Here is a 14,543-nt window from a genome sequence, read left to right on the forward strand (position 1 = left end):
GTCGGAGCAAAAATTACCAAAAGAAGCCATGACAATTGACAATCAACTTCCTTCCGTGTCCATTCAACTAAAGCAATCAATGAAGCTCCCTTTGCTAAATTTGTCAACATTTCTTGTTAATTGGGCAACTCGCTTTTCCCCATCTTTGATTTTGATGGCACTCCTACCATTCTTATGAAATGACGGCACAAGGAAAATAATGTATTTTGCATATTTGCTTATAACAATCGAGGGTAAAAGTCTTTTAAATTATTGAGGCAGACTGATAAAGAAATTCATGCATACAACACACGACACAAGATTTATTTGGTCTTACTCTTGGGTGTTATCCAACGGTGATAAAAGGGTCACGTGTTGTATTTTTGTGCGAATCAATATATATTGTTTCTTTTAAAAAAATATTTGTGGTCCCCTATTAGCTATTTGATCTACTCTTACATAATATCCGAAGAGCTAATCGACACAGATAGTTCATTGTCAACAAGAGCACAACCACATTTTGCAACGTTTCCTTAGGATGTAAGGGGGAAGTGGATCTGCGTACGTTTCCCTATAATCCAGTGGATCGTGGTCCAAAAACCTTGTGTTTCAGATAAATATTTCTTTTGATATTGTAATTAGCAGTGTTCTAAAAAGCCTGTTTAAGCTCCGCTTAAACTCGAAGCTCGACAAAAACGATTAAACGGTAGTTTGATCGAATTAAGCGTAATTAAGGCGTTTAATTAAGTGTGCTTACGCACAATTAATGACATCTATTTATTTTTTTTATTTTTATTTTGAAGATATATCTTTTTATTTTAAATAATAAATTAGGTTTATAATTTACATATTTATTTTTAAATTTTAATTATGAATAAGCATATCTGATAATGATTTGATAAATATTTAACATTTTTTAATGTGGTCTAGTTGCAAAAACAAATAAAGATTGCAATTTTGAGATTTTTATGCTTTTATGAATATAAGAATTAATGCATCAGACTTAAATTTATCATATTTATGTATTATTTTATCTATTTATTGATTTGAGATAATTATAATTACTATAAAAATAAAAAAACACTTTTTCACACTTTAGTCTGTGCTAATCTCGCTTAAATTTGAAAAGCTTGGAGCTTGACATCCGCGCTTCGGAGCGCTTCACACTTTTTAGAACCTTGGTAATTAGTATGTATCGGAACTTATTTTGTGTCCTCCCTCCTCCAATTCTTGCTTGGTTCTTCATTCGTGATGGAACTGTTATTTGTAGCTTCTGTCCTATACTTTTGAATTGCTCACAGTTTCTTATATATATATATATATATATATATATATATATATATATATATATATATATAATTAGATTAGATATATTAAATGTGTTATAAACAATATCATACAAAGAAAAGGAAATCAATTTCATAAAATATTATAATAGTAGTCGTTGTTGATCGATTTTAAAGATCAATTATTGAATAATTATGCTCGTGAAAATTGAGTTCCACAACTAGCTAGTTATTAAATAATTTTATACAAAGAATATATATAGTTTGTTATATATTTGTTTTGTGCTTCGCTAATATATCAATCCTTTACAAACAAATTAACTAATAATTTACCTTTAATTCAAAAAAAAAAGTAATTTTTTCCCTACACATTCTGAAAAATATTGGTTTGTTTCAACCTACCCGTGCAGACACTGCCTGCACGGGCAATGAACGGCCCGGATCACTCCACATGAGTGATCCGGGCCTACCTCCATGTAAAAAAAAAAAAATAAAATTGACTCGAAAAAATCCGAGCCGTTGGATCGACCCCTGCAGGCAGTGCCCGCAGGGGTAGGGTCGACCGAACCAAAAATATTAATTCGCACATACATTAATCTACACCAGATAATCTGCCACCTCCAGCCATGCAGCTGCTGCTACAATTGTCCCAATTTTGTTCCTATCAACGGCCCCTCCACTCCTCCAATCCCATCCAACTTCATATACATTTTTTCTCCCACTTTCACCTCATCCAATTTCAGACACATAGGAATGTGTATAAAGCTTCGGAATCGCAGTAAAATTTGAAAGTTTTGTCGGTGGAAGGGATTAATCCAATGGGCGAGGAAGAATTTTGTGTAGAACTGTCTTTTAAGAAGAAAACAGCAGCTTCCTGGAACTGGATGCTGTTGGATAAGAGTGGGGGGAGGAGTATTCTGGATTTGGATAAACTTGGTATTATGAAAAGGGTTTCGATCAATGCAAGAGATCTTCGGATTCTTGACCACTTGCTGTCTTATCCATGTGCCATTCTTGGTAGAGAAAGGGCAATTGTTCTCAATTTGGAGGTCCAATTTAATCTTCTTTCCTTCATTTTCTGAGTCCATTTTCAAGATTTTTTACTCTGTTTTTTTTTTCAAAAATTTGTCATCGTTGCAGCATATTAAGGCTATAATAACAACAGATGAGGTAATTTAATTTGTTTTGAGAATTTTGATGTTGGTTTTTGAAGTTGGTGTGGCTGAGATTTTGTAGCATCATTAATGGGAGTAGGTTTTTTTGAGGAATCCGCTGGACGAAAATGTCGTTCCAGTGGTCGAGGAACTTCAGAGGCGGTTGCCGATGGCTTCTGGCGGCGGTGAAGGAGAAGATGAAGCTGATCAAACCGATGAAAGAAGTGGTAAATATCCCTTCAGATTTCAGACAAATCTTGAGATTTTTATTCATTTATGAAATGGAAAATGCAGAATTCCCTTTCGAATTTCGAGCACTTGAAGTAGTATTAGAAGGCATATGTGGTTTTCTTGATTCCCAAACCAGAGAATTGGAGGCTGCTGCTTACCCTGCTTTAGATGAACTCACAACTCAGGTAAACGTACAAATTCCGAATTTTTTATGTTTTAAATTTGGTATTGTTGGATAATTTTGATGATTAATGAATGAAAATTAAGCAAATTAATCAATGTGTTTGATTGGAAAAATTCGAAACGAAGAACGAAGCTTAATGAACGAGTATTAAGTTCGGTGGTTCTGAATTAAACTCGAAACGAGTTCATCGAATGTTGAAAGAACTTCAAACGAGTAGTCGGAACATGTAAGGGACGGAAATCGGAAAAATAAATTCGGTGAACAGTAGCAGGCGCGCCTGCCGAGGACAGTAGTAGGCGTCCCTTCGGATTTTTCTTGCATTTTTTCATTTCCTTAGCATTGTTTGATGCTTGTAGTCGGTTACAATGGTCAAGGGACACTTCTATAAATGAAAGATCATGTCTTTTCACATGAAAAACATTAAATGTTTGATTTATTGAAAATCAAACACACATATTTTTTTCTATTTGCATATTGTTCTTCTTCCTTGTAGAACTTGGATATTTGAGTGCTCATTATCCAAGAGGTGTAGTTACATTTTGGGAGAAGATTGTCATAAATCTCTAGTACATTGTGAGAGGCAAATTTTTTTTAAGGAGAATGTGTTCAACATTTGACTCTACAAGCCAAATTTTTTGTTTTCTTCTTACTTTTCTATCAAATTTGAATACCTACCTAAACAAGAGGTATTGTGATTTTTTCTTACACATTAGTCAAATATATACACATTTATACTCATTTTCTCTACTAAGCACACGAAAAAGATCTTTCGGTTTTATTCATATTTCGATTTAAAACTTTATTTCTTCAAATTAAACACATTAATTCCGGTGATTTCTATTGCGGAGTCACTTATAAATTTCAAAGTTGGAGTATGAAATCGTGAAACAAAATTTGAATTGGATCAAGGCTTCCAATCGAACAGTTATGAGTAAAGAATCCATGGACGAAGATAGAAAGTTAATTTCTAGTCGCAACTAAATTTTCTTTCGATTTTTTTTCCGTGTACGCAACCATCTAGCATAAAATTACACGTATATAGAATACATAATGCATAAATTGGATGTGATTGTGGGCAGATTAGCAGTCGAAATTTAGACCGTGTGCGTAAAATGAAGAGCTCCATGACAAGATTGACAAGTCGGGTCCAAAAAGTATGCGCACGACTCTTTCTTTTTTATCTGTTCTCGCTTCAAACCAATGAATGAAGTTGTCCAGTTTTACCAAAAATATTACTATTTATTGTAAACATGAATAAAGTTAACTCGTTTCACGGAAAAATATATACTAGACTGTCTCACAAGAGATTTACTATGTGAAAATTAGGTGAGGGATGAGATTGAGCAACTTTTGGACGATGATGACGATATGGCAGATCTTTATTTATCAAGAAAATCGACGGCCATGTATGCATGGTCTCGCTCCTCCTCCTCCTCCTCCACCAGCGGTTTCGGGATCGGTAAGTTGCGGCCGATCAGTGAGGATCCTTTGACAATGGGGTTCATAAACATGTCCACAAACAACACTGTTATCACCTCAGCTTCCCACCTGGAAAATAATGTCGAAGAACTCGAAATGTTACTCGAGGTTTATTTATTATTTATTTTCACAAAAAAATATAATATATATATATATATATATATATATATATATATATATTTGTTTTGTATTATATTTTCCCCCCATTTTTGCAGGCTTATTTTATTCAAATTGAGAGCACTATGAACAAGTTGTCCACGGTACGTGATTAATAATTAGTATTGGGTTTACGTAAAATATTAAATTAAATTTGTTAAAAAAATAATAAATTTCTTTTCTTGTGAAATATATAAAAAGTTTATTTTCTTTTTAGTTGAGAGAATACATCGACGACACGGAAGATTACATCAACATTCAGGTACCTTTTCCAGTTTGAATTAATATATAACACAAATATTTTTATATTTAATTCAATGGAAAAATTGAGGAATATTTAAAAAATTATTGTTGTTTTTTTTAGGTCTTTAAACACTAAAAAAAATAGTAATAATAATAATAATAATAACAACAGGCATTCAAAAGTCCAAAATGTTCCTACTTTTGTCAAATGTCTATGTTTGAATTATTCTCGTATATGGTCACAAGAATCGAGTTGTCCTAAAATATTTATTCTTATATAAATATCAATCATGTCTTAAAAAATATAAATATTTTATAAAACTTATATGGCCACGTGAAATTAATTAATCTGCCTCTATGAATATAAATATGACATTTATGTGATATATTTACTCACTCTTTTTTTTTCCTTGGTGATTTCACAGCTCGACAACCATCGAAATCAATTGATTCAGGTATAAAATATATAACCTTATTCTTACTTCTGGCATGGTGTTGTGTGCATCGATACGACGTTGACACGTGTTAATATGTGTAGTATCACGTCAATTTTTCGAAGAGAAAAACGAATAAAACTGACAAAAGCTGAATATTCAATTTTGACAACATAAATAACCAAAACTGTAAAGAGACAGTCATACATACAAAACTAAAACTTAGCTCGATCTCCGATCTAGATTCTAGAATTAAAACTTGAAGATATTTTTGCAATTATGCAGTTGGAGCTGTTCCTGAGTTCTGGCACAGTGTGTTTGTGTGTGTATTCTTTAGTTGCAGCAATTTTTGGGATGAACATTCAATACCCATGGAGGGAGAACCATGGATTTCTATTTAAATGGGTATTTTTACTTCCTACAATATTATTTTAATGATAAATTTATAACCCAATTTTTTATTATTATTTTCTTTTTATTACATCATTAATTATTGCATTATGTTCATGAATTAATTCTTTTTCATATATTATATTATTTAGGTTGTCCTCCTTGCTGCACTTGCTAGCGGATTCTTGTTTCTATCCATAATTTCCTATGCTCGGCATAAGGGTCTGGTTGGATCTTGATGTTTATAACTTTTACTAAAACTAGGAAAATTATTTATTCTATCCTCTATATTGTGCTTGAATATTTCCCGATGTATTTCAACTTTCAGAGAGCCTCCATATTTTTGTATTAGCGATAAGTAAATCTTGGTTTTTGATAAACGGGGAGAAAGTTTCTAAGTAAGTCTTGAACTTGAGATATCGTATAAAATTGAGGATATCGGACTTCACAAGATCAAGAGACATGTCATGTGGCATATGAAAGATGCCTCATAATTTTTTGTTAGCGATGAGTAAAATCTTGGATTTTATTTTTTGATAAAAGAGAAGAAAGTTTAGGTGAGTCTTGAACTTAATATCTCGTAACAAACCGGGATGTCGGGCATCATTGGATCAAGAGACATGTGGTGTGACATATATTGGTTCTAAATTGAGAAAAAAATTTGAAACTACATATGGAAAGGAGATGATGAGTTATTTTTATTTTAAAAAATTGATAATTTATATTAGAGTTTGAAAAACATATATTTAGGTTGAATTTTTTTGTCTGTCTCAAATATATAATTTAATATTTTCATATCTAGTATTATTTTGTTCTACTCTTTTATCATTCTATTCCTATTTAGTTTGCTTTTTTAATTACTAATTTGTTTATTTAATTACTAAAATATTCATTAAATAAGGAGTAGAATGAGGATTTTTTTTTTAAATTTACTTTTCCAAGCTTTATTTATCTGCGTGGAAACATATACAAACTTAAATATTTGAGACGGAATAAGTAACATACCGTTCGTTTTTTTAGTAGGTTTCTTGTGAGACGGTCTCATAAATCTTTATCTGTGAGACTAGTCAATTCTACCGATATTCATAATAAAAAGTAATACTTTTAGCATAAAAAGTATTATTTTTTCATGGATGACGCAAATAAGGTATCCGTCTCACAAAATACGATCTGTGAGACCGTCTCACACAAATTTTTTCTTTTTTTATATATATTTCTTTCTCTCTTATTTTTTTTCGTATTGTTCTAATTTTTTTTTTAAAAAAAGGTAGAAGATTACGGCTATTTTCTTCAATCATAACCAAACATTCATTATATTACATTTCGATGCACAAAATTTACTCTCAAGTTGGTGTTGCATGCGAAACACTTTTGTTTGCAAATTACAAGGTAAAAACGACATCGTTTACAAGGAGAAAAGAACCCTTAATAAGGTCCAAAAACCTAGAATAAATTTCCCTCATATACTTTGGGGTTCTCTCAATTTTATACCGAAGCAACTACTCAATCGACACATACTACTCACCATTCGGAGATCAGATTAACCAGAATGGTGTACATCGCATCTTGGGATGATTTTCTTGGAAAATCCATCCAGTTGTTTCGCTCCGATCCCGAAAAAGTAATTTCGTTGAATTAAATTTCTATTTTTACTGTTTTAGTTCTTCGTTTTTTTTTGGCTGACTCATTGTGCGATTCTGATTGGGTTGTTTCCTTCGCTGTGATAGACTCGTTATGTGATGAAGTACAGACATTGCGATGGTAAATTGGTTCTGAAAGTCACCGATGATAAAGAGGTATGATTGTAATCCCATGTAAAATGTGCTTATTTATCTCCCGTTGTAAATGATTGCTCCAATTTCTTGTTTCTCTCTGACCTCTATATGTGTGAAGTTATGCAAGAAGTGATCAATTTTTGGGTTTTATTTTGATTTTTTCCGTGCTTCTTTTGTTATTTTAAACGCATTTATACTTGATTTTGAATTTTTTTATACCTCTCCATTCGTTCTTGGCTGGAAGGACTCTGAAATTCAGCTGAGGCGAGTTTTTTGTGTTTCTTGCCAACAAAAATGAAACATTTTTACTTGATGATTAGCCATAGTTATCTAGGGTGGCAGGAGGCGAGCTTTTGAAAATTGAGGCATACTGTTTGGGGGTGGGTGATGATGCATCATATATATGATATATCCACCACCACCACCAGAGGATAGCTAGATATTTTTTTGTGAGGACTACTAGTCATAATAATAATACAACCAAGGAAGCACACCTGAGACGTACCCTCATCTAAGGCATGGGCCTCTTCCATGTTAGTACACTTAGGTGTCTCCAGACTCCAGGTGCACTGCTAAGTTGGGTTTTGATGCGAGGATTTGTATGCAAGAGAAGAATTTGAGAGATTATTTCAAACTTGATTTTAGAAGTATTTGAATTCCTTTATAACATTGTATACGAACGCATAAAGTGGTAAAGGAAATTGAAATCCATGGAATTCAAAAATACCCAAACAAGCAATATGAATTTAGAGAAAATGAATTTCAGATCCTTCAATCTAAATAGACGATGAAATTTTGTGACATGAGAAAGAATGCATTTTAAGCCTTTTCCTTAGCTGGGGTAAGGGATTTTTTTAATCTGGTAAGGAAATCTACTTATGATATGGTTTATCAGGGATATGAATTTTTTATTATTTCCATGAGTAGGAGAGAAACAATGTAATTTCTTCTCAGCTTTCTCTAAAATAGATTGAGGTTAAAGATTGTAAAGCTCGTTGGTTTAGCAAATCAGCCACCTTCATGAGGTGTTTGGCGTTGAAGCTATAAGTTACTCAAAATTGGATGTATTTCTTCGTATAGATTTATGTGTTTGTGCCACTCATTTTCCTATCATGCTGTTAAGGGATATGAAACTTTTGAGCATAGATTCGTACTTATCTCGAATCAAAATTTTGCTATTATAAATTCTATATCTTATTTAAAATCAAGATTTTGTCGTCGGGGGAAGGAAAAGTTTAGAGTGGAGAACAACAATTCTAGTGTGTTGAGGAAAAAAATAGTGTGGGAAAAGACCGGTGGATAATTTGAGATATAAAGTTAAACATTGATTTTTTGAATAAAAATCATATAACCTTAAAAAATATAAGGCATCTCAGTAAAACGTTTTAAACATCACAAGAGTTTTTTTAAAAAAAAATTCAGAAATACTTGCAGACAGCGTGCAAATTCCTAAATATCTTATAAGATGCTTAAATATTTTATAAATTGAGTAAAACAAACTCCGAGAAATTCCAAACCGTGGATAATTTTGCAGTTCTTGATAACTTCTTTTCCATTGTTTCAGTGCATCAAATTTAAGACCGACCAAGCACAGGATGCTAAAAAGATGGAGAAGCTCAATAATATATTTTTTACTCTGATGGCTCGTGGACCTGAAGGTATTGTTTACACCAAGTTATTGTCTCGCTGGATACGGCTTACTTCATCTTGAACATTGTCTGTCAATGGAAAACGTTTGAAAATGTTATATGTAATTTTCTTGAAAAATTAGCTATTTACTTCATTCAAGATCTGTCAAACTACCGGCACAGTTGAAACCTTGGGTTGGATCATAAAGGGTTGAAAAGAGGATGTTTTCAGGATTGGAGCTGGAGCCTATTGGTTTACGTTCATCGTTTTTTTTGTTGAGTTGATATTGTTCGATTAGCATTCTTATCGTAAACTGTACTTTTCTGCAGCTGATATATCTGAAGTTGGTGGAAAAGAACAAGTAGAGGCACAGCCAACCAAGAAGGGAAGGGGAAGGAAGCAATAATATTTCTTTCTTATCAAATTTTTAGGAAAAGCTGGCGATTTTCATCTTCCCGATCAGACAAAATGGTTTGTTGTCACCATTTACAAATGAATCTTGCGCAAATCTTGAAGTTATTCCCTGGATTTTATGTTAATTAGTTAATTCTAAATTTTTGACCTTCTCATATGGTTTTCAAGATTTCCTCTTGCTGCCTGGATTATTTTCCTTCCGTCACTTTCACGTTTCATTCATTAAACAAGAAAAAAGGTGTTTGTTAGTGCTCGGTTAATGGAATTCATTGTCCAATTATATCATGTTATTGTGTTGCATGCATTTGGATTAATCAAACATTAAATATTTTTTATTTATAATAGACCCATCAGATATAATATTTCTCCTTCTGTTATTAATTTTAAAACACAAATATATTTTCCCCCTATAAATAAAATTATTGTGTGTGTGTATATATATATATATATAATTATTAAAAATATTATACAAGTACGCAACGCGTGCGTCGGTACATTAGTATCAATTTATACAAGAGATGAACTATGAGATAAAATAATATGGGACAACCTAATCAAAACATGCATGCATAAAAAGAGCACTCACAAATAATAATTTTTTATTGTATGAATTTGGATTAGTTTAAAGTAAGATTTTTCCACTAATCACTTTGACTAAGTTCATATTTATCTTCTAGAAAAGTGATTATGTTTTGTTTTGTATAACATGACGTGGGGTTGGGGGTTGTACTGTCACAGTGGATTCTCCCATTTGTTTAAATGAACTGACTAATAACACTTGCTACAGTTGTGATGAGCACATCAGTCACGTCTCGATTTCAAATATAGCAAAATGTCGATTTTACTTCTGTATGTATTGATACGTGACATTTTTTATCACATATATTTCGTTGAATCAATTATAATCATTTTCGTCAAAATCATGTTACTAAATGACTAATATATTTGTTAAAATTTATAATTACATTGATGTGGATATCTTGGTAATTTTTTTAACCATGTAATTACAAATATTTAAAAATAAAATTGATCATTTAATTATATTATTTCGAAGAGAATGACCAAAAATGATTAAAATGACATTACTATAATTAATTAAGAATAGGTCTCTTGTGAGACGATCTCACGAATCTTTATCTGTGAGACGGGTCAACCCTTCCGATATTCACAATAAAAATTAATACTCTTATCATAAAAAATAACAATTTTTCATGGATGACCCAATTAAGAGATATGTCTCACAATATACGACCCGTGAGACTGTCTCACACAAGTTTTTGCCATTAATTAAATGAAAAGTACATTACCGAAAATATCACACACCAATATATATCAAACTAAAATTGATTTTTTGTTTTCAGATATTCAGATCTATGTATTTAAACGAATTAAATAATTATTCAAGTAGTAAAATACCATTTTAAATTATATTTCTAATAGAATAACTCTCGTACGTTGTTTCTTTAGTAAAATCATAATGTCAGGAGTATGTACAAAATTTAAATATAACATAAAATTTTGATTGATTAATTTTCATTTTCAAGTACTAGATCATAGTATATAAGAATTTTATTTTATTAATAATTATAACTAATTTGATTTGAATATTATTATTATTATTTAAATATTTCTGTACAAATACCGAAAAAAATATATATATTAAAGATATAAACTTTGCCCCGGCTAGTGTATTTGGCACCGATACGCCAATATTTTACAAGTGGTAATATTTTATCGGTGAATGCAGAACAAGATTCTCTCTCGAATTCCGTGAATCGGTCCCTTGGTGAATCTTGTTGCTAAAATGCGCCGAAGTTTGATAAATTCTGAGCAGTGAATTGAAATTTATTTTTTTCTGAAGAATTGGTCTAGAAAATTTTGTTTTAAATTTGAGATTTTGATGTAAGATGAAGTACAGTCGATCTCGATTATTCGAGCGAAAAAATAAAATAATAATTTATAAAAAAAATTTAACATAACCTCGTTAGATTTTGTTTCATGTGCGCAGGTTAGTTTGCAAACACAAAAATTACGCTACGTCTCTCAAGCCACCTGCCATTCTCCAACTATCCAATATACTCTCTCTCTCTCTCTCTCTCTCTAAGATGTTTTGCTTTCTCTCTCTATAGAATCAATTTGTATATCATGCTGTTGTTTGCATAAAAGAGGTGTATAAATGCATGCTACTTCTCTTGGGTTCTTGGGTTTTGTCAGTTCATTGAGAAATCAAAACATTGCAGCTTCCTATCCTGATTTTGCTAAATCCTTATGGAGGTTGAAAGAGTTTTGGGTTGACAGCATTTTCCGCCATCAGTCAATCTCAAGGTCCAAATTTCAGTCTGTTTCAGCATTTTTGTTGTTGTCTGATCCTGTTTGGAGCTTATTTTATCTGGGTTATTTTTGTCGTTGACAGATTTTCCATATGCCCCAGTTTATGTCATGTTGTTCTGCTGCTGGAATGAATCTATTTTGAGCTTCTGATGGCTATTTATGTGTTTTTAGGTTGCCAAATATGGAGGTTTTACGTATTTGTTAAGTTTTTGCCTCTTGTGGATAGCTGAAGATTTATTGAATTTGTAAGATTTGGGATTTTAGAGCTTGGTGTCTTTTTTTGCTTAATAAATATTTGTATAAAGGGAGTGAAAATGGATGAGGTTGTAAAATCAAACAGTGCAGCTGTTGAAAGTTGCTATAAAGTGATTAACCTCTTAACTCAGCCGCCCCGAGATCAGAATCAGTATAGGATTTTTGTAGAACAAACGGGGGAGGCTGTCTTAAAATTCAACAAAGTTGTTTCACTTCTAAATTCTTGTACTGGTCATGCTAGAGTTAGGAAATCCAAAAAAAATCACACTCCTTATCCCCAAAATATCTTATTGGAAAGTCCAATATGTAGAACAACCGATAAGCCCCAGAGTTTCGTTCAGATCAATCCAGTTGAGACCAATTCACATCAAGAAACCGGTTTGTACTGTAAGCGGTCCATCACATTTGGGAACCCTTGCTTAGAATTGAGCTCACAAGGCAAGAATCATCTGCAGCTTGCCCAGAAATCACCAGTACAGAGTTATTATTTTCTCCAGCAACAGCAGCAGCAGTTGATGCAGCAAGCTGATATAATATATAGGCGTAGCGACAGTGGCATTAGTTTGAATTTTGATAGCTCTACTTGCACCCCTACCATGTCATCTGCTAGGTCTTTCATTTCCTCATTGAGTGTAGATGGGAGTGTTGCCGATTTGGATATGAGTGGTTTTCATCTGACGGGGGCGGCTCCGGCTCAGACTATGGATCAAAGCTTGTATCATCACAAGAGAAGGTGCACAGGAATGGGAGGGGATGGAAGTGTGAAATGTGGAGGCAGTGGCAGATGTCATTGCTCTAAGAAGAGGTCGTTGCTTTAAACTTGTTTGTTGTTGTTGCTTTCATTTATCATATGATTTATCATTCATGATTGTTCTGTTTTCGTTTCAATCTTTCACACGTAAACAGGAAACACCGGGTAAAAAGATCGATCAAAGTACCCGCCATAAGCAACAAAGTAGCTGATATCCCTCCTGACGAGTATTCTTGGAGAAAATATGGACAGAAACCAATCAAAGGTTCTCCTTACCCGAGGTAATTTTAATTCCTTTCCTCATTTTACGATATTGAATAGAATGTATGTTTCTACATTTAATTTTACTGCTCTGCATTCGATGGACTCCATGTTGGTGTAGAACTCATTTTTTGTGTTGTGGAAATCTGCTAGGATATCATTTGTGGTTCTCAGATTGAGGAATAACCTCGACAAAGGCATAGCATTAGTCAGTTTAAACTTAAATAATTCTTGCCCTCGAAATTTAATTTGCAATTTTCTCACTGACCATTAATTAGTAGTTAAGTGACCGAGATTGATATCGGCATGAGTTATGATGCGGTTTTAAAAATTGATGCATTGATTTTGAAGGGCAACTATATTGAATCTGGAAGGATATATTGGTCTTATTGTTATTAGATTTTCATGGTTGTATAGAAAATTAGTTTGTTAGAATTACTTGGTGACAAAACTTGCATACATACACTGGTAATTACATTTGATGGGATAAGAAATGCATAATTGCAAATCCCTCAGCTGATTATAGGAGCTGATACTCACTTGAACAGTGCTGTGACAATCTGCTTATCCGAATGAGTTAAAAGTGTAATAGGGTAGTATCAGAATAAATGCCATATTCACATGCATGTCATGTGCGTATCTTTATGATGTTTTAGTGTGTGTTGGTTAAAATCTTACCCTTGTATCCTCATCCTTCTGTTTATGCAATTAATCAAGAACACACGATTGAATGAGTTTCTTGGTCGTGAAATCGCGCAGGGGTTACTATAAATGCAGTAGTATGAGAGGATGTCCTGCAAGAAAACACGTCGAAAGATGCTTGGATGATCCTTCTATGCTCATAGTTACGTATGAAGGCGAACATAACCATCTGCTGTTGCCATCGCATTCGGCCAATGCATAAAATCTTCATCAAGGCCTTAGCCAAGATTCTTTCAAGCCGCTGTGTCTAACTAAAAAATGTCTGGTCGTTTGACTTAAATTGTTCCTGCGCATATAGCTCGCTCAAGTGCGAGACGAAGGAACACTGGGAGTTGAGTTTTAGTGCAAAACTTGGGTTCTTGGCATTTTTAAAGCATCGACAGATTTTGAGTTCCTTGCCTGCATGAAAAAAGTTCATCCTCGCACTTGAATGACCGTTTTTTAAGTTTTCAAGATTATGCCTTACTTAAATTGTCGTCTCCTATTATTACTTTTAATCCTTAGTCTCAACTAGTGATTGACAATGAAAAAAGTTATCAAATTCACTTAAAAAAATATTGATACAATAATCCAATTACAAAGATAAACAATAATATTAATTCAACAATACAAATTTTTGTAATTCATGATTTTAATATACAAAAAAATGAAACCACATAATTATCGTGATGAATTGACTCATGAATGAAATTAGAATGTTATGAATTTGAATGGTTTTTTTCTTAATTATTTTCGTTGTGAAAATTATCTATCTTTTCCAATACTATCTTTACGTTTAATTAAAAATTTATGCCACTTTCTAAAGATTATCTATTCCTACATAAATTATAATTTCAAAATGAGTTGATATCTTCTCAAATAAAAAACAAATTCTTTTTTTTTCAAAATT

The 14,543-nt window shown here is 32.5% G+C and overlaps 3 protein-coding genes across 5 annotated transcripts; all 3 read left to right on the forward strand.

Annotated features, from left to right (window-relative positions):
• Positions 1 to 1,883: 1,883 nt before the first annotated feature.
• On the forward strand, positions 1,884 to 6,097 carry LOC142539325 (magnesium transporter MRS2-I-like). 2 transcript variants are annotated; one of them, XM_075644724.1, is made up of 11 exons: positions 1,886 to 2,314; positions 2,406 to 2,435; positions 2,520 to 2,646; positions 2,714 to 2,835; positions 3,914 to 3,988; positions 4,161 to 4,421; positions 4,529 to 4,573; positions 4,687 to 4,731; positions 5,138 to 5,167; positions 5,432 to 5,551; positions 5,689 to 6,097. In XM_075644724.1, the coding sequence occupies exons 1-11, from the start codon at positions 2,084 to 2,086 to the stop codon at positions 5,773 to 5,775; spliced, it is 1,173 nt and encodes a 390-aa protein (XP_075500839.1). In that variant the 5' UTR covers positions 1,886 to 2,083; the 3' UTR covers positions 5,776 to 6,097. The 2 variants fall into 2 exon arrangements, with proteins under 2 accessions (XP_075500840.1, XP_075500839.1); XM_075644725.1 differs by lacking the exon at positions 3,914 to 3,988 and having other exon boundaries at positions 1,884 to 2,314.
• An 805-nt stretch (positions 6,098 to 6,902) lies between these two features.
• On the forward strand, positions 6,903 to 9,509 carry LOC142539327 (signal recognition particle 9 kDa protein). Its single transcript, XM_075644726.1, has 4 exons — positions 6,903 to 7,157; positions 7,264 to 7,332; positions 8,876 to 8,969; positions 9,270 to 9,509. Exons 1-4 carry the CDS (start codon positions 7,086 to 7,088, stop codon positions 9,344 to 9,346), a joined length of 312 nt encoding a protein of 103 aa, XP_075500841.1. The 5' UTR covers positions 6,903 to 7,085; the 3' UTR covers positions 9,347 to 9,509.
• A 1,880-nt stretch (positions 9,510 to 11,389) lies between these two features.
• On the forward strand, positions 11,390 to 14,122 carry LOC142539328 (putative WRKY transcription factor 21). Of its 2 annotated transcripts, none has more exons than XM_075644727.1 (4): positions 11,390 to 11,679; positions 11,768 to 12,745; positions 12,847 to 12,972; positions 13,712 to 14,122. In XM_075644727.1, exons 2-4 carry the CDS (start codon positions 12,000 to 12,002, stop codon positions 13,854 to 13,856), a joined length of 1,017 nt encoding a protein of 338 aa, XP_075500842.1. In that variant the 5' UTR covers positions 11,390 to 11,679; positions 11,768 to 11,999; the 3' UTR covers positions 13,857 to 14,122. The 2 variants fall into 2 exon arrangements, with proteins under 2 accessions (XP_075500842.1, XP_075500843.1); XM_075644728.1 differs by having other exon boundaries at positions 11,391 to 11,679; positions 11,857 to 12,745.
• The last annotated feature ends 421 nt before the right edge of the window (positions 14,123 to 14,543 follow it).

The sequence above is a fragment of the Primulina tabacum genome, chromosome 3 (genome assembly GCF_025594145.1).
Source record: "Primulina tabacum isolate GXHZ01 chromosome 3, ASM2559414v2, whole genome shotgun sequence".
Taxonomy (NCBI): Eukaryota; Viridiplantae; Streptophyta; class Magnoliopsida; order Lamiales; family Gesneriaceae; genus Primulina; species Primulina tabacum.

Excerpts from the sequence above, each read along its gene's own strand:
- LOC142539325 (XM_075644724.1), top strand. The coding sequence starts at position 2,084 with ATGGGCGAGGAAGAATTTTGTGTAGAACTGTCTTTTAAGAAGAAAACA. Across the intron at positions 3,989-4,160 it reads TGACAAGTCGGGTCCAAAAA|GTGAGGGATGAGATTGAGCA; the intron begins GTATGCGCACGA and ends TGTGAAAATTAG. Across the intron at positions 5,168-5,431 it reads ATCGAAATCAATTGATTCAG|TTGGAGCTGTTCCTGAGTTC; the intron begins GTATAAAATATA and ends GCAATTATGCAG.
- LOC142539328 (XM_075644727.1), top strand. The coding sequence starts at position 12,000 with ATGGATGAGGTTGTAAAATCAAACAGTGCAGCTGTTGAAAGTTGCTAT. Across the intron at positions 12,746-12,846 it reads TGTCATTGCTCTAAGAAGAG|GAAACACCGGGTAAAAAGAT; the intron begins GTCGTTGCTTTA and ends ACACGTAAACAG. Across the intron at positions 12,973-13,711 it reads AAAGGTTCTCCTTACCCGAG|GGGTTACTATAAATGCAGTA; the intron begins GTAATTTTAATT and ends GAAATCGCGCAG.
- LOC142539327 (XM_075644726.1), top strand. The coding sequence starts at position 7,086 with ATGGTGTACATCGCATCTTGGGATGATTTTCTTGGAAAATCCATCCAG. Across the intron at positions 7,158-7,263 it reads TTCGCTCCGATCCCGAAAAA|ACTCGTTATGTGATGAAGTA; the intron begins GTAATTTCGTTG and ends TCGCTGTGATAG. Across the intron at positions 8,970-9,269 it reads GATGGCTCGTGGACCTGAAG|CTGATATATCTGAAGTTGGT; the intron begins GTATTGTTTACA and ends ACTTTTCTGCAG.